This window comes from Leopardus geoffroyi, chromosome A3, assembly GCF_018350155.1.
Source record: "Leopardus geoffroyi isolate Oge1 chromosome A3, O.geoffroyi_Oge1_pat1.0, whole genome shotgun sequence".
Classification (NCBI taxonomy): Eukaryota; Metazoa; Chordata; class Mammalia; order Carnivora; family Felidae; genus Leopardus; species Leopardus geoffroyi.
In genome coordinates, this window is record NC_059336.1 from 131879828 (window position 1) to 131897646 (window position 17819).

Below are 17819 nucleotides of genomic sequence, written 5' to 3' on the forward strand. Positions count from 1 at the left end.
TTTATTTTTGAGAGACAGAGAGAGACAGAGCGTGAGCAGGGAAGGGGCAGAGAGAGACGGAGACACAGAATCCAAGCAGGCTCCAGGCTCCGAGCTGTCAGCACAGAGCCCGACGCGGGGCTCGAACTCACAGACCGCGAGATCATGACCTGAGCCGAAGTCGGACGCTCAAGCGACTGAGCCACCCAGGCGCCCCTAAACTGTGAGTCTTGAATACGGGGATAAAGCTTATTCATCTCTGTGACTGGTGCAGAAGCGCTCGGTGCCTGCTGCACTGAACTAACTTTGGCAATTGCCAGGACAGGACGTAAAGAAAACGAAGACATCCGCAGTCAGTTAACGCTGCTACTGGTAAACGTGTAATCCCAGGAGAATCAAGGTTTCTGTAGCGTCGGCAATAATTTTGCAGCTTACTGAAGGGAACTGAAGATACAGGGGACCAGGAAGCAAGAGCTTCCAGAACTTTCCACGCCCGCCCCCCCCCCCCCCCCCCCCCAGCAACCGGAACGAAAACACCGAGGAACGTGTGGAAGGGCCGCCGCAAGCGCTCCTGGAGACGCAGGGCCTCTGCGCCCCGCGGCCTACCTGGTAGCGGGGGTGGAAGCCCATGTAGTGGTGACACTGCTCGCAGTGGTGGTACGTGTTATAGGCCGCGTACTTGGACAGCCTCATCCGCGCTGTCTGGCGCCGCACGTAGAGCTCCTCCGGCTTCCGGGACGTCCCCCTGGCTGCAGGAAACCCCGGCGTTACAGAGCCGCAGAAGGACAGGACAGACATTCTCTCCACCGCCCGCTCACAGTGGAAGGAACTGAAATGCCGTAATAGGACTTTGTGTGACGGCACCTGCCTGGGCCCCGAGGTGACTCGGCGGGTCAGAAACGACAGAGGTTCAGCGGGAGAAACTAACAGACCACGTTCACGAGGGGTCTCGCCGACGGGCCCACGAATATCCTATACGCACATCTTTAAGGATTCGCCACCTGACGATGCAAATGGGTGGCCGACTTCATACGCAGACCCTGCACTACAGAGGAATTGTCTCTGTTCTTTTCAAAGGACTTAGCGAGATGAAGACTTTAACACTAAACCTTAATTAGGGACTGGTCTGTATGAAGGATCGTTCGCTGAACATGGTTCTAGGGAGAGACAATTATCGGTTTGACACGGAGACTGGTGAGTATCTTCCTTTCCTTTCCACTCACCAAACTGTTCTGGTCAGTGCTTAATATTGCACCGGCCACGAATATCTGATGGTTGCCGAAGGTGACCCTGAAACCCTGCAGGGTCATAATGCTGTGAAAGTCGGCGGTCCCCGAAGGAGGAGGTAGAAAACAGGACACTGAGGGTAGAGAGGGAGATGGGTGCATTTCGTGAGGACAACTCAAATTCCTACATAAACATCCATGCCTTTTATCCTCTCTTAACCAGAACCTTGAGGATATTCTGACCGTGACCACCTGCCAAGAGAGCGCGCATCAAGGTCAGCTACGCGCTGAGCCGCAAGCCTGCCTTCGCGGGAAGAGCTCTTCCTCGTCTGGTGGGGCGGTGACCTCAGTTCTGTACCAGGCACTGCTGGCTATTCACCACCGCACCACCGAGCTCACCGCCGACACGGTTCCACTCGGCCCTTTGCGAGGCTCGACCCTGGACTCTGGAGGAAGGTGGGGCAAGAGATTTAGAAGTCTGACCTTCACTCTTCACACTCTGAAGGTGCGAACAGATCAGACTGGCGTCTTCATACTTCGGGTCGTGAATAATGTAGTCAAAAGGCAACTTCTTGAACAGCTCCAGGTCTGGCCAGGGGTCACTGAGCTGGAGGTAATGCCAATCGGACTCCTCTCTGAGGTCTGTAAGATCGTTGGAAACACAGGCAGGTGACAAACTAGGAAATGAGAATGACTGATTTAAAAAAAAATTTTTTTAAATGTTCTTATATTTTATTTTTGAGAGAGACAGAGTGTGAGCGGGGGAGGGGCAGAGAGAGAGAGAGAGAGAGAGAGAGAGAATCTGAAGCAGGTTCCAGGCTCTGAGCTGTCAGCACAGAGCCCGACGCAGGGCTTGAACTCACGAACTGTGAGATCGTGATCTTGGGTGAAGTCGGATGCTTAACCAACCGAGCCACCCAGATGCCCTGAGAATGACTGATTTTTAAATGTGTCCAAGGACGATGCTTGTGGTAGAGCTATCACTGAGTCTATGGGCTACTGGGGGGAGGGGGTGCTACTGTATCTCAAAAGCTCCCAGAACATACTGCATTTTCAGGATTGTTCTAAGGAAGCAAGAGGTGCCTCTGGGTCCACCTCGTAACCAGAGGACCCGCCTATGCTGTGTTTCCCACGGGATGAGTTTGCTTTCCTGGCTCCCCCACTGACTTCAGCAACTCCCAATACACCTACCACTTGCCCTGAGCTTCCCCCCAGCCCCATCCCCCACATATGCAGGTTCCCAATGCCAATGGAACCTAACATGGCTCTTGTTCTTGTTTTAGATCTAAACGCTATGCAGCCAAAATGGCCACGTCCTATCACTGCACCTCTAGAAAGCCTCTTCCAAGTGTTCAGACCCATTGGTTCCTCCCTTCTGAATGCCAACACCACACATGGTCCAAACTGCATCTTTACACTCGCCGCGTATCATCTTGCGATAATTGGTGTAGTCTATGACGCTCACACTAATTGCTTGCTGGCTCAAAAGCAAAAAAAGTCTAGTTGGTCCAACTCAAATTATGTAACATATTGATTTTACATCTAGGATATGTACACATGACCAGAGTACCTGTCTAGAAGAAAGAGAAGGAAGGAAGGAAGGGAGGGAGGGGAGGGAAGGAAGGGAAGAAAGAAACAAGAGAGGCATGTTTATTGCATATTTAGTAGGCGCTCAAGGCTTCATATGTAGAACATCATTCAACCTTCACAATGCCCCGTAAAACAGAAATTATCCACGTTTTACCAAGAAAACCAACGTATTAAGAGACTATCTGAGAAAATGGGCTTTGAAGTTTAACAAGCTGGCTTCAACTCCTGTCATTGTCATTGGGGTATCCAAGAAAGTGAGGACACACAGACTCAACAGGGCTGCTGGTGTTCATCTGGAATAAAGTTCCAAACTGTGGGTGGGGCGGGGGTAGTGTGAGAGCTCAGAGGTGGGATGAAGAGCCTCTCTCCTTTTCCTTCGGAGGGACGACCAAGGGCTGGATGGGCTTCCTTGGTTCCAGATTTCCTTCAAGTCAAAACTCAAACACGGTCAAGAGCATGTAAAGAATAAAGAAGTGTTGTGTTTGCAAATGACAGGACTTTCTTCTAAGGCTGAATAAAATTCCACTGCGTGTATATACCACGCTTTTCTTTACCCATTCATCTGCTAATGGCCTTTTATCCTTCAAGGGACCACATAGGGTTGTTTGTGTATCTCGCCTACCGTGAATAACACTGCAATGAACCTGGAAACTACGAATATGTCCGTTAGCTTGACCGCAGTGGTGATTTCACAACGTACATGTGTATCGAATCATCAGGTCGTACACTTCCCACGTAAACAATACCAATAAATAAAAAGAATGCCATTTAGCCTCCGCGCAACTCACTGGTTCCCTTTCTTTGCAACACGGACCGGACTCCTCAAATTTTAATTCCCAAAGCAACGGATTCATTTACCAGACCAAGTTTACGAGCCGCCGAAGGAAAGTATGCAGAGACAATGGAGCATAAAACAGCGGCTCAAAGACAGTCCTACCTTAATCAGGGCAAACTCTGTTCCGAGAATAAGGAGGAATGGCTTTCCCCCACATGTCATATACTTGGGTTTTGCCCTAAGATATTGACCTATGCACTCGGCTGCCTGAGTGGAGACCTGCCCGGATGGATAACCCTGCTTCTGAAGGCCGGGATCAAATCCAGCTCAGTTCCAGCTCTGCCGTCTCCCAGCTGGGTTCCTGAGCAAGTTACTTATCAGGAAATAAGCAATTATTCTCATGGTGATGCGCAGAAAATTAAATGTGGCCATTTATGTAAGGTACCCAGCACACTGCTTGCCACTTGGAAAATACTCCGTAAACAGCAGTTATTTTTAGTGGAGTAATTCCATCCCCATGAAGGCCTCCCAGGCACTATTCTGATATTGAGCAAGATGATGACAGACAAGGGAGAGACAAGAGCACCCCACAAGGCCCCGGCAGTGAGCGTGGTCACTGATCTGAGAATTCCATCTGGAGGGCAAAAGACACAAAGTCAACCCGAGCAACCAGTGACAGAGGATTCCAACCCCAAGGGTCACCAACGCACGACTCACGGATATTGATCTCTTCTTCATCATAAACATCCACTTCCGTCAGCCGGATGAGCATTCTGGACAAAATACTAAGGAACTGCAGGTAAGCACCTGTCTTCCCAACCTGTGAAGACATTGAAATTGGAGCCCACAGTCCGCACACCATCTACGTGCAGGCACCGGCCAGAGCACCGGACCCACTTCGTTTCACCCACCTTTTTCAAAGACCTCGTCTAATTAAAGCGAGAGCCTGGGGGGTGCGAAGCCATTTCTGGGGAAACGTGGCCCCAAGAAGCACGGCAGGCCACAGAGGGACTTCCGTGAGCGGCAGACCCGCCTGCTTATAAATGTCGGCAACGCGTCTCTAGTTTTAATCGGTCACATTTTCTAAGCTGTTAGAAATAGGACTTTACCACAAACTGAAGGAAGGTTGCTTCAAAAAATGAACTGCCAATATAAAGCGTAGTAATGTCTTAAGAGAATCTTGCACAATTACAGATTACTATTCTTGTGTTAATACGTCTACGGTAAGAGAATAAAATCTTAAGACGTAAAAGGCTGGCGTCTCATTTCTCCCCTCCTTAGACCAGGAAAAGAAAGAAAATTATTTTTCTCTCCTTCCTGCTCTTCCTTCCTGTATCCTAGAGTCCCTGTTCCCTCAGCCCAGCAGCAGGCTAGGACACCATGAATCTTTGTAAAACTTGGGTCACAGTTGGTTAAATGGGCACCTGTGGGCCAACTTCCCACCCTGTTACTCCGGGAATGTGCTTTCTGAGCTCTCGGCTCAAGGCCTGGTTTGTAGCCAGCACTCAACAAATGCTGATGAACAGAAATGACTTAAGGAAATATGAAATATGACTGGGGGAAGCTTCAGAGAAAATATTTGCGATACATGCAGTAGACAGAGGATTAAATTCTGTAACCTCCAAAGAGCTCCTGCAAAGTAACAGGAAAATGTCAGATGCCTGAAGGAAAAATAAACAGGAGAAACAAAGCAGAAAATCCCTGTGAAAGCCATAACAGTGACCAAGAAATATATGAAAATATATTCAACCTTAATAAAACTATAAGATACTAGGTTTCATCTATCAAATAGGCAAAATTTTCTTTAAGATTGAGATATCCAATAACATGACAGTGTGGAGAAACCAGGACCCCTTTTTCCAGTTTATAAAAAGTTAACAGGGGCGCCTGGGTGGCTCAGTCGGTTCAACACCCCACTTTGGCTCAGGTCATGATCTCACGGTTCGTGAGTTCGAGCCCCGCGTTGGGCTCTGTGCTGACAGCTCAGAGCCTGGAGCCTGCTTTAGCTTCTGTGTCTACCCCTCTCTCTGCCCCTCCCCTGTTTGCACTCTCTCTCTCCCTCAAAATAAACATTAAAAAAAATTTTTTTTAAAGTTAACACACGCTCCTGTAAAAATTCCAGAACCACACGGTGACAATGAAAGAGAACGTTCACAAATCCTGGTCCCTCTCCAGGTTAACAATTCAGCAGCAATCCTGCCAGCGATTTTTTGGGGGGTATTTTTCACACACAGAGACGTACACATACACACTGATACTTTTTCTTTTCCATTGACATTACACTACGCACGTATTATTCTATAACTTAATTTTTTTTTTAATTTTTTTTTTTCTACGTTTATTTATTTTTGGGACAGAGAGAGACAGAGCATGAACGGGGGAGGGGCAGAGAGAGAGGGAGACACAGAATCGGAAACAGGCTCCAGGCTCTGAGCCATCAGCCCAGAGCCCGACGCGGGGCTCGAACTCCCGGACCGCAAGATCGTGACCTGGCTGAAGTCGGACGCTTAACCGACCGCGCCACCCAGGCGCCCCACTTAATTTTTTTTTTTAATTTAAATATCTTAAACCTCAGTGTCAGTATACAGGCCTCTGACTCCAACTTCCTAGGCTGAACTGCATGACACAGCTGTGCCCGAATTTACTCAACCAACTTTGACCAATGGAATTTAAATTGTTTCCAGTCGCTTTTTTTTCACAATTGTAAACGATTCTAAAATGAACATTCTTACACATATGTGGGGGGGGGGGGGGGTTGTATTTCTTGGGGCAGGGTCATCATAAGGAAATTAATACACTGAGCTGGAAGGGAGCAAGTCTCGCACTGTGACAGTGGCAGTACTAATGGGGACAGGAATAACTAGGACACATGCTTTCTACGGTCAGGCCGTGCCCCAGGCACCCTGCGGGGATTCCCTCGCCCGGTGCTCACACTTCTGACGTCATTCTCAGGTGAGGACGCCGAGGCCCGGAGAAGGCCGGATCCCACGCGGGGTGTCAGGTGAGACCCGAGGCCGAACTTGACCCCAGGCGAGAGCCCACCTTGCACCTCAGCACGGTTCCGACAAAGGCCCTTCCAAGACCCGACCCAGTCTTCCCTCACACGCTCCGGACTCTTGGCAGATGTCTGCCATTTTGACAAGTGAAATGGCCTTTCGTTGTTAGGAAAGCACAGTGGGGCGAGAGGCTGGGATGGGGACAAAATCCTCCAGCGCAGAACCCAGGGCAGGGGGGCGGGTGTGTGTCTCCACCTGGCACAGACTGGCCACGGGACTGAACGAAACAAGGTGGGGAAAGCGGAGTCACAGTCGGACGGAGAGGAACCCGGAGAGAAGCCCCCTGGCCCCCCGCGTCACACAAGGCGAGACGCTGAGGTTGGAGGACGGAAGTCAGCCAGCCGTCGGAGGAGGGGGGGGGGCAGGCAGGTCTCGGCCTCCACCCGGCCGCCCGCTGTAGGGTCTGCTGCGGGGATGGCGAGCTGTGAGGGTGTCGGCCCCCCCGCACCGGCCCGGTGGGCGCGAACCCGAGAACCCCCACGGGGCCCAGGCCCCCGCAGGGCGGCACCCACCTGAGGGGGCCCGCTGAGCAGCAGCCGGCGTGGGTGGAAGCCGTCCACGCGGCCCTCGGTGCGGTTGCTGTAGTCCATGTGGCTGGGCCGGGGCACCGTCCACTGCCGGTAGTAGAGGGACTGCTCCGTGGACGTCATGGTCTTGCTGAGCAGCGGGCGGAAGGAGCTGGCCCACATGACCGAGTGGGAGGGCAGGAGCGAGGCGGCCTTGGGCAGGCCGCTGCTGTCGGTGGCCGTGACCATGTCATACACCAGCTTAGGCAGGAAGACGACGGGCGGCTGGCGGCAGGCCTTGGTCAGGGAGCACCGGGAGGCCTGTGGGACGAGCGCCCCGGACGAGGACGACGAGCCGGAGGAGGACAGCTGGGAGGACGACGGGGTGACCGACACCTGGACGCTCCTCTGGCTGGTCCTGGGGCCGGAGTCCGGCTGGGCGGCCAGCCCGGGGCTGCGCCTGCTGATGACCGACGGCGGTCCCCGGCCAGCATGGGGCCTCTGCCTCTCCCCGGGGGCCCTGCCCTCCTCCGACGGGCCGCAGGGCTGCGGTGATCGGGCCCGCTCCCCCTGCGAGGGCGCCCCGGGCTGAGCCGAGGACTCGCGGCACGGTGCCGAGCCTGGGGAGGGATGCACCTGTCAGTCACGCCCTGGGAAGGACCCTCGCAAAGGAGCCCACCTTTCTGCTTTCTGCAGCGCAAACCCCCCCGCACTAGACAATCGCTGGGGATCTTCCTGAACGCAATTCCACCTCTGGGCAAATATCAACCCTTTGGTTCTGTGACAAAGGCAAGACTTGCTGAAGGGAGAGAGCGGGTGTCTTGTGGCAGGACTTCAGCCCACACCCTCCCCAGCACCCCGCCCACTGCCTCAAAAGCCTCTCCTTTGCAACCTCCTGACCGGACCTGTTCCACAACATCCTGCCTTCAGGGCTCAAGCCAACTCTGGCCCCCCCTGTGCACGTGTTCCCCGGGAACGCCTCTCCCTTCTAGACCCTCACGGAGCTCACATCTCACCTCTGCACCAGGACAGCGGTGGCTTCTGGTTCAAACTGGCAGCGAAACTCACAAGACTCTGTGGGCTTTACCTAACACCAGACCTGACTTAAGCTTTAGGAGAATCCGGGCAAGGAAACGCAGCCCACACAGCAGCCGCTGGAATACGGACTCTCTTCGGCCCCTCCCCCACGTGGAGCACGTTGAGACCCTGGCGAGCGTGGTCAGCCGGGCACACGGGGCCGGCACCCTGCTCTCCTTTTTATCATCCCAGCTCACGGCAGCCCCACAGACCGCAGGCCCCGCAGGAAGCAGGGCAGATGGGACACTGCACGGTTGTCCTCACCATCCTTCCCCAGGGGCCGGTGTGGAGAGCAGACTGACTAAGGGAGGCCCGGTACCCCGTACACCCTCCTCAGAGAGGCCTTCCTGCCACCCCGCAGCACTCGGCTCGGCCTGCAGCCCGTTCCCCACGCCACGCGGGCGACCTCCCCGCCGGATCCGAGCTCCCCCGCAAGGGCCCCGCCACTCAGCCCCGCAGCTGGCACCTGGCACCCTTCGAGGGAGGGCACGCACCGGCCAGTGCCCCTCCGCCGAAGGCCTGACTCCTGCTGAAATACCTCGTCGTCCTCAGACAAGGCACTTGAAGTGACTGGCTCAGAGTCAAGGGACGAGCCGAAGACCAGAGACGGGGAGGCAGTAAGGGACCTGGGCGCCTGGCCTGGGGCCAAGGGGACAGATGGGCCCGAAGCACGTGAAAGAGGCTTAAGTTTGCAAAAGTAGACCAAGGGAACCCCGATGTCTTCATCCACTTCCCTAGGTTGTGAGGGCCAGCCTGCTAGGACCCGGAGGACGGATACCCACACGGACCTTCCTCTCCGTCCACCCCAGACCTCAGCTGCTCTGCCCCCCCTCGAATCCAGGGGCTCTGTCAGTCTATCAGATGAGACTCACCCCCACCCAGGTCCCCACCCTGAGTCATGTGGCTGTGGCCAAGCCTCACCTCCCTGGGCCCCCAAGTCCTTCACGTCTGAAACGTATGGGTTGTACCCAAGGGCACAAAACGCATCTCATCAGAGACCCCTACGACCTCAGGACCCTCTGAGGAGTCCTGATTAAGAAAATTGTCTCACCTGACTGAAGAACCCCAGGAGGACAGAGGCCAGCTCATAGCTTGGACCCTCTACTCCTGAAGACACTGCACGGACCAGTGTGCCCCCAGAACCTTCTAGAAAGCGGTCAGGCCAGGATTGGGGAAGAAGCAAACCGCCACTCCTCTCGATTCTGAATAGCATCGGTTCATTCGCTCACCCATTCGCCAGCTCCACCCTGGGGCCCCAGGCTCCCCGTACCGTTTGGGGCAGCGGAACCCGGAGGCCGCCGCGCTTGGCTTTGCTGACTGACCCGAGCCGAGGAGAAGGTCTCCCTTCCGCCACAGAGCTACGGGCCCATGTGCAGGAGGCCTTGTTCTGACCCCCTCTGGCTACAATGGTGGGGAGACCCCCACACAAGGGCTGTGTGGGGAGGGGCAGAAGCCAGGAAGGCTCTGACCCCCACAGCTACGCCCTGACCACGGCCAGGCGCCCACCCGGAGCTGCAGCCCGTGTGACCGTTCACTGTGCCCGAGCATCAATCACGCTCACTTCCACAGCCTGAGCCTCCTCCGTCCAGAAGATCTTCTCTTGCCAAAGAGACCCAAAGGCCAGCTGCCCTCTGAAACCGGCAGCGACTGGGCCGAAACCTGCCCCCACCGGAGACAAAATTCCCTCTTCGTACGTGCGACCGTCACCCTTCACGCGTGACCACGTGTGCACAAACGATAAGACAGCCTCTCTGGTAACGTAACATGCTTGAAGGGGAACGATGGACTCCCTGACGGCAGGACCGTATCTAGCCTTTCAACGCCCTGACTCAGATGCCAAGTCGGTTCTCGGTAACGGTTGCGACAGGAGGACGGGCGGTGTCGTTGGCGGTGTGCCAGTCCTGACCGCTCCCAGACACCAGGCGTCTCTCAGGCGGAGACTGGGCATCTTACCCGCCTTCCCCTCGGTCTGGGTCCGGGGCTGGGTGAACACCTGCTGCCATTTGCTGCGTCCCCCCGCCCCCCGCCCAGAGAAATCTGTGTCCACTTCTCTCTGCCCTCAGCCTCGACCAGCACACCTCAGGTCAGCCCCTCTCCTCCCCGAAGGCGCAGGGATTCATTCCCCTGCGGAGCAGCAAGGCCACACCGCCCAGCACCGGCCACCGAGGGGGGCTGCGTCCATGATCTTCCCCCGGGAACGCTGAGGTCCTGCCCAAACGCCTCACGTCCCAGATCCCAATCCGGAAACACAACTACTCCCTCAGAAAGCCCAGTTCTTCCAAGGGTCCCTTCTCTTTCCAGTTCTAGGTGAAAATTAAGGATCTCTTTTCATTCTCTGAAATCTCAAAAAGAAACGTCCCAACACGCAACTCTCCCACCTGGAGACTTACCGGAAGCTTTCGAGGAGAGGGAGGACGACGCCGAATCATGGGAGCAGGACCTCTCCCGCTTCACCGGGCTCCTCTTCTCTGAGGTGGAGCCTGCCCCAAGATACACGCTCGCTGAAAATGCCTCGTGATCCCCACCTGGTGTGCCCGCCCAGCACTTCATAGTTTGCAAGCTGTGCTCCCAGCTCACACCCACCCACCCACCCAACCACCCGGCTAGCATCCTCTAGGCACCCACCTCTGACAGAGCCCTGAGGAGGCAGGTGGGGAGGGACACAGGGCAGGCCACCCAGGCGCTCACGGCTCATGGGGCCCCTTCCCGTGAGCCGCAGCCACAAGGGAGCGTAAGAGGTGCAGACAGAGACCTGGACGCTGGGGGGCCAGGCTCCCACCCAGCACAGGGAAGCAGGAGCAGGTGATATCCTGGAAAGGTGACCCGACCTGAGCTCTGAGGGGCCAGCAGGGGCTTCTAGGTGAAGCCCAGAGGTGGGAGAACTCAAAGCCAGGGGGAGAGTCTCTGTGTGGCCCAGACGTGACAAGAGCAGAGCACAGCCAGGGAACCCAAGAGGTGAGAGTGGCCAACAGCACGGGGAACAGCGGGGTGGGGGCTGAGAGCGGAGATGAATGAACACCGAGGCTAGAGAGGTAGGCTGGGAAACACCCAGACTGTGGACTCATCCCACGGGCAACAGGCATTTTAACGTCGGGGTCACATTCACGTTTGTGAAAAGAAGCTACGAGTCTGCACGGCAGGCCTTCTAGACTCCGTCTTACAGGTGAGCAGTCTGAGGCCAGGAAACGAGGCACAGCTGTCCCAAGTCACACAGCCAGCAGACGGACCGGGAAGAGAAGCCTGGCCTCCCGACCCTGCTACACCGTCTACCCCACAAACACTGTGCAGTTTTGAATCGACAGCTTTGTCCTTTTCCTTGCTATTGACGACAGCCACATGCTGTGCTCTGCTCCACCTGCCCCACTACGATTCGGGGCTGCATTTCCAGCTCTTCAAAGGAAACTGGGTCTTTCTCATAAATCTTGATAACGGACACATCCTGTTGATTCACACTACCAGAGGGTAAGGCCACGAACGAGTCAAACAGAGCATGAACCTGAGTCCTGAGAAACTCCAATTTTCCTTCCTATTCTCTAAGACTTCCAGAGCTAGGAAGAACCCATGGGGATTTCCATTTTCTCACACCACCAAAAAAAAAAAAATAATAAAAATAAAAATGGCAGGGGAGAGAGCAGAATTAGAATTCAACAATGGACTCGTCACCTTCTCCAAAGACGTATCCAGATAGTTCTTATCGGAGCTGCTGAGCATCGCCCGGGGACCAGGGGTCACAGCCGTCTGGACGAGTGCAGGCCGCCCCCCCGGGGAAGAACAGGGGGGAGCAGACCCACCACCTCTCACCTTCCGTCACCAGCTCCTCGTCCTCGTTGTCTGTACTGCTCAGCTTTTCCGCATCGCTCTCCAAGGGCTCGTTCCGGGCCGCCTTCTCCAAAGAAACCTCGTTGCTCACAAAGTAAGCGGCCAGGCCCAGCTCCTGCTCCAGCGCTGTTCTCACCAAGCAGGAGGAGTTTATCAGACGCAGGTCACAGTACCTCAGAGACCTGGAGGGAACAAGAAGGGATCTACTGAGTGTCTTCTACAACGGAGACACTGTTCCCGGCGCTGGGGGGAAATGGCGATCGGGACCAGCACCCTGCCCCCTCTTCAGGGCCGCAGGACTCGTCTAAACAAAGAAGCAGACGGCATCACGGTGAGCCTTTGGCAACCAAGTCTGTGGAACGTGAAGTCTCCTGGGGCACCTGCTATGTATTCAGCCCTGTCCTGTGTGTCATCAAAAGAGTGCTTTCAGGCCAGAAGAAAAGCAGGCTTGCACCCCAGCTCTGCCACTTCCTGGGGCCAGAACCTCCTGCAAGCTGGGCAACGTCTTGCAGGCTCAGACTTTTTTCATCTGAAAGGGGAGAGTGAACATTAAGAGCCATCAAAGTGCACTGTCTGAGGACGACATGCAGTTAAGTGGGACGTTTAATTATTCAATCGACACTTAAAACGTGCCCAGGATGGAGCTGGGTGGCAATCAGATCACTGCCATATTCGAAATACGAGTCTGTCTGGAGAGACAGACACCAGCAAGCGATGAAAGAGGCAGAGGAGGGGACCCAGAGGACAGGCCGACGCAGGGCTCGGGGGGCTTGGTGGAAACAGCAAAAGGCCTGGAGAGAGGCAGGTGTGGGTTCCAATCAGGCCCTATGGCCTCAGGCAAATGACTTTCCATTGGCTCATCTACAAAGCAGGAGAGTGATGCTGTTGTTGCAAGGAGTAAACGCTGTGTTGAAAGTCTGGCGCGGAGCCTGATAAAAAGAAGGTACTCCGTGAATGTTTGCTCAAACCTAAGATCGCTGGAGACACGGTCTTAGTCCTTAGGGGGCCAAGGAATGGGAAGAAATAATCCATGCGAAAAGCAACAACCAAGGTCAAACGTTCTGGCCCGTGAGGATGCTGCGTGCCGTGGCCCTTGTGGAAGGAACCCAGGCTTTGGAGTTGGGCAGCCTGGAGTCCACGGTCTGCCACCCAGGCTTAATCTCTGGAAGTCCCCATTCCTTCAGCGCTCAAAGGACCTCTGAAATATTACCTTCCCCCAGGGTTATAGTGAGAGTAAAATGAAAAACGGCAGTGGGAATCTAGTCCAGTGCCAGCACGTAACAGGAGCTCGATAAACGACCACTCTTACTGTTTCGTTTTACCAGGAAAGACGTGCAAAGGCCCCACAGTCTGGCTGCCTGCTCTTCTCCATGGGAATCAAGTAAATCTTTAGGAGCCAAGCTGTCATCACCAATTCAAGCACCTGCCTTACTGGAGGCCCAGTGACTTTCGGTCCTGAGTGTCTACCTGTCTGTGTGACGGTCTAGAGACCCCAGGAGACGCTGAGGGGGCTTGCGGCTGACTTCTCCATCCGTGGCTGTGGTCTCCAGGGGAACAGCCTTCGAGATAGCGTTATGTGTGGAAGAAGGGGTTCTTCCTACGTGGCATCAGCTGCCTGCCACCTCCCAGAACACCTCCCACCCCAGGAGGGCCCGGCTGCCACAGCAGCCTGGACACCAGGAGAAATGTGGCCTTGGCCCCCCAGATGATCCGATACTTTCCTAACTGGAACAGCCATCCCTAACGCACATGGTGATCATCGTGCAGAGAGACAGAGGGAGGCATCAAACCCTAACTCCAGCTGTCGGACCTCCACCCACGGAGCCCAGAAACAGCCACCCCACCCCGCCCTCGGCCCAAATGGCGCCTAAGAACTAGGAAAAGCGGCCCAGACCTCAGAGACGTCTCACTGCCGTAGGCTGGAAAACCGTCGTAATGAACACAAATCTCTGATGACTCCGAATGTAAAGATTCTACCTGCCGTCAGACAGGGGAAGCCTGGCCTGCCAACCCCCCAAAGCTGTGTACCTGTGGCCCTTCGAAGACCCCCCGGGGCACAAGCTCCCTCCCCTCACCTTGGTAAGGATTCCCCATGAGGGTCCATCCCACTGAAGATCAGGATGCAGGGCAGGCCCTCCAGCTCCAGGTAGGTCTGAGGTCTCCACTCGGCGTCCTCGATCTTCTGCCACAGCTGCGGATAATTAAAAAGCCACAAAGCGGTGAGACTCCTTCCTTCCGGGCGAGCCCAGCTCTGTCCTTTCGAGAAAAGGACGGTTCCTCATACTGCAAACAAGCACGTCGTCTGCACTGCCACTGTATTCCCAGCCCCACGGCCCGGCGCGTATCAGCTGTTCCCGAAATACCTGCTGACTGATCCTCTGGAAGAAAGCGCACATCCTCGATTGGGTCTAACGTTTTTGCTGTGTTTTCTTCGCCGTGCTGCCCTGCGTTGCCTTTCACCCACTTCCTACTCAACTGTGCTCTCCGTATGCTTTCTAACCCTCCTGCCTTTCCTATCCTCTCTTGGTGGGTTCAGTGAGAAGCTGTGGGCCAGGAGTTTAAAAAAGCAAGACAGGGTTATTGGGCGCCTGGGTGGCTCAGTCGGTTGAGCATCCGACTTCGGCTCAGGTGATGATCTCGCAGTTCGTGAGTTCGAGCCCCGTGTCAGGCTCTGTGCTGACAGCTCGCCTGGAGCCTACTTCGGATTCTGTGTCTCTCTCTATCTGCCCTTCACCCGGTCGTGCTCCCTCTCTCTCTCTCTCAAAAATAAACATTTAAAAAAAAAAAAAAAAAGAGGGGCGCCTGGGTGGCGCAGTCGGTTAAGCGTCCGACTTCAGCCAGGTCGCGATCTCACGGTCCGTGGGTTCGAGCCCCGCGTCGGGCTCTGGGCTGATGGCTCAGAGCCTGGAGCCTGTTTCCGATTCTGTGTCTCCCTCTCTCTCTGCCCCTCCCCCGTTCATGCTCTGTCTCTCTCTGTCCCAAAAATAAAATAAAACGTTGAAAAAAAAAAATTAAAAAAAAAAAAAAAAACAAGACGGGGAGCCTGAGTGGCTCCATCCGTTAAGCATTCAGCTTTTGATTTAGACTCAGGTCACGATCTCACGGTTTGTGGGTTTGAGCCCCACGTGGGCTCTGCCCTGACAGCATAGAGCCTGCTTGGGATTCTCTGCTCTCCCCTCTCTGCCCTTCCCCTGCTCATACTCTCACTATCACTCTCAAGATAAATAAATAAACATTAAAAGTAAATAACTAGGGGAGCCTGGGTGGCTCAGTCAGTTAAGCGTCCGACTTCAGCTCAGGTCACGATCTTGCCGTCTGTGGGTTCCAGCCCCGCATCGGGCTCCGTGCTGACGGCTCCGAGCCTGGAGCCTGCCTCGGACTCTGTGTCTCCCGCTCTCTCTGTCCCTTCCCCTGCTCGTGCTCTGTCTCTGTCTCTCAAAAATAAGCAAACGTTTAAAAAAAAAAGTGTGCTTAAAAAATAAAAATGAATAAAGAGCAGGCCAGCGTGATTTAGGGAGGAACATTCATTAAGTAATTTGGTATCACTGGATGAAAGCTGCAGGTGGGGACACGAGCGGCAGCCAGAGGGGTGGCTGGGTATAGACGGCGCGTGAGGGACACCAACACTGAGGCGCGTGTCGCTGCTCCGTCGCCCCGCCCCCGTCCGGTCACCGCGCACGCGCGCCACCCCTACCCTGCCGGGCATCTTTCACCCCTCCCCACCCCCCTCCCCTGCCGGGCATCTTTCACCTCTCACCCCCCCCCCCCCCCCCCGTCCCCACCTTGAGTTGCTTCACGAAGTGCTTCCCGACGGTGATGCCGGAGCTGGGGTTGCCCAGGATGATCTCAAAGTGCTCCTCCAGGGCCAGGCGTGCCCGCACGTGGGCCAGCCGCTCGTAGGCCACGGCCGCCAGCGGGGAGCAGGGCACCCGCAGCAGGACCATGAGCCCGTGGCCGCAGGGGCACTGCTTGGGGGAGTTGATGAGGTTCTGGGTGATCTCCAGCGTCTCCACCGACGTGTAGTTCTTCATCTGCGACAGGCCGCTCACGGCCATCATGGCGGCCGCGTAGTGCTGCACGAGAACAAAGGTCCTGATCACCGCGCTGTGCAGGCGGGGGAACCTGCAACAAACAAGAGAGGCGGCGCGTGACCGCGCTGCCGCGGGGCTCCAGGATGCCCGGGGCGCTCCGCGAGGACCACGACGACGACGACGACGACGACGACGGCGGCGGCCTTCGCCCAGCCGCCACGTGGCCCAACACATCCGCCGGCTCGGGGGCGGCGAGACCCCGGAATCGCAGACGCGTGGCGTTTCCTTTCGGAGCCGCTTGCGTCCAACCTGCAACACAAGCCTCCCTCAGAGGGCGCGTCAAACACCGCTCCGCCACCGCCAGCGGAGAAACGGAAGCACAGGCTGGGGGCTGCTGTGGAAAAGATCGGGAAACGGAAGACACAGCAAAAGGAACGATCTGAAATGAAACAGAGGGAAGCGAAAACCAAGGACCGTAGCATCGGAGAGCTGAAACTTCAAGCACCTTAACGTACGTGGCATTGGATGACTCTAAAAGGGAGGAGGAGGAGGAACGCAGAAAAAAAAAAAAATTTGAGGAAACAAGGACCGAATTGTTCTCATACTTGCTGAAAACTCAAGTCAGGACAAGAAACGTGAAGAAAATTATACCATGGTGGATCTTAATTTGCTTAAAATCAGTAACAGATTAAAAGTCTGAACACTTTGGGACACCTGGGTGGCTCAGTCGGTTAAGCGTCCGACTTCGGCTCAGGTCATGATCTCAGGATTCGTGAGTTCGAGCCCCGCGTCGGGCTCTGTGCTGACAGCTCAGAGCCTGGAGCCCGCTTCGCATCCTGTGTCTCCCTCTCTCTCTGCCCCTCCCCCACTCACGTGCTCTCTCTCAAAAATAAATAAACATTAAAAAATTAAAATAAAAACAAGTTAATTAAAGTCTGAACACTTTAAATATCTGCAGTTTACTCTATGTCACTTATTCCTCACTAAAGCTGTTGTTTAAAAAAAGAAAAAAAGGAACCACCGTATGGGAGGCAAGAACTCGCACCAGCTCTAAATAGCACGTACAGGTACAATGTGCTTGCCCCTAAGCCTTTGTGGTTGGCTCTACAGGAAGGAAGCTCCCCAGAAAACATACCGGAATAAAAACGGGAGTTGTTAAATGTCTAAATCTCTTAAGTCCCAATAAGTTTGTGTCAGATTTGCGGCTTCCCAGACAGATTTTCCAGCCATATGCTGGGGTCTGTGTGCAACACATGGCGAATCAACAGTCTGGCCACGCAAATGGTGGGGAGAGGCAGTAACCAATGTGTTCTTACCTTTATCGCCTTCTGTCCCAGTTGCCTGTTTCAAGAGAGTTTTCCAGACACAGAACTCCTAGGAAGGGCAGCATGGTGTGGCGGAAAGAATGTCAAACCTGGCTACAGTCCGGGCTGCCACAAACTGGATGTGTCACCTTGGGCAAATCACTTCTCCTCTCCGGGCCCCAGTTCTCACAATTGTAAAATGGGGTGGTTGGGTGAAATGATTCCTAGGAGTCCCTAGGATTCTCCATAACTCAACACTTCAAAGCCTGATGTTCTCTTCTCACTCCGTGAAACGTGAATTTTAATCTCTGTGCAACACTTCCAGTTTAGCAGAGGGGTGGGAAAGGAAGAGGATGGTGGTGACAGGGACAGTTGTGATGGTGGTGACAACGGCAGTGGAAGCTGACATGAGCACGTAATGTGCGCCAGGCACTGCTCTTAACGTTTTGTGTGTAT

At 54.8% G+C, this 17819-nt stretch overlaps 1 protein-coding gene across 9 annotated transcripts in view; it reads right to left on the reverse strand.

The window, feature by feature from the left end:
* GREB1 (growth regulating estrogen receptor binding 1) overlaps positions 1-17819 on the reverse strand; it is a 147118-nt gene that overhangs the window by 17375 nt on the left and 111924 nt on the right. For 8 of the 9 annotated variants that reach the window (XM_045447702.1, XM_045447699.1, XM_045447701.1 and 5 more), the window contains 8 exons: positions 15811-16150; positions 14104-14219; positions 12011-12210; positions 10600-10689; positions 7139-7752; positions 4288-4390; positions 1689-1847; positions 586-728 (listed from right to left, as the gene is read on the reverse strand). In XM_045447702.1, the coding sequence (XP_045303658.1) occupies positions 586-728; positions 1689-1847; positions 4288-4390; positions 7139-7752; positions 10600-10689; positions 12011-12210; positions 14104-14219; positions 15811-16150 (1765 nt within the window). Of the gene's footprint in view, positions 1-585; positions 729-1688; positions 1848-4287; positions 4391-7138; positions 7753-10599; positions 10690-12010; positions 12211-14103; positions 14220-15810; positions 16151-17819 lie in introns of those variants that run through there. The other variant, XM_045447704.1, reaches the window with a different exon arrangement.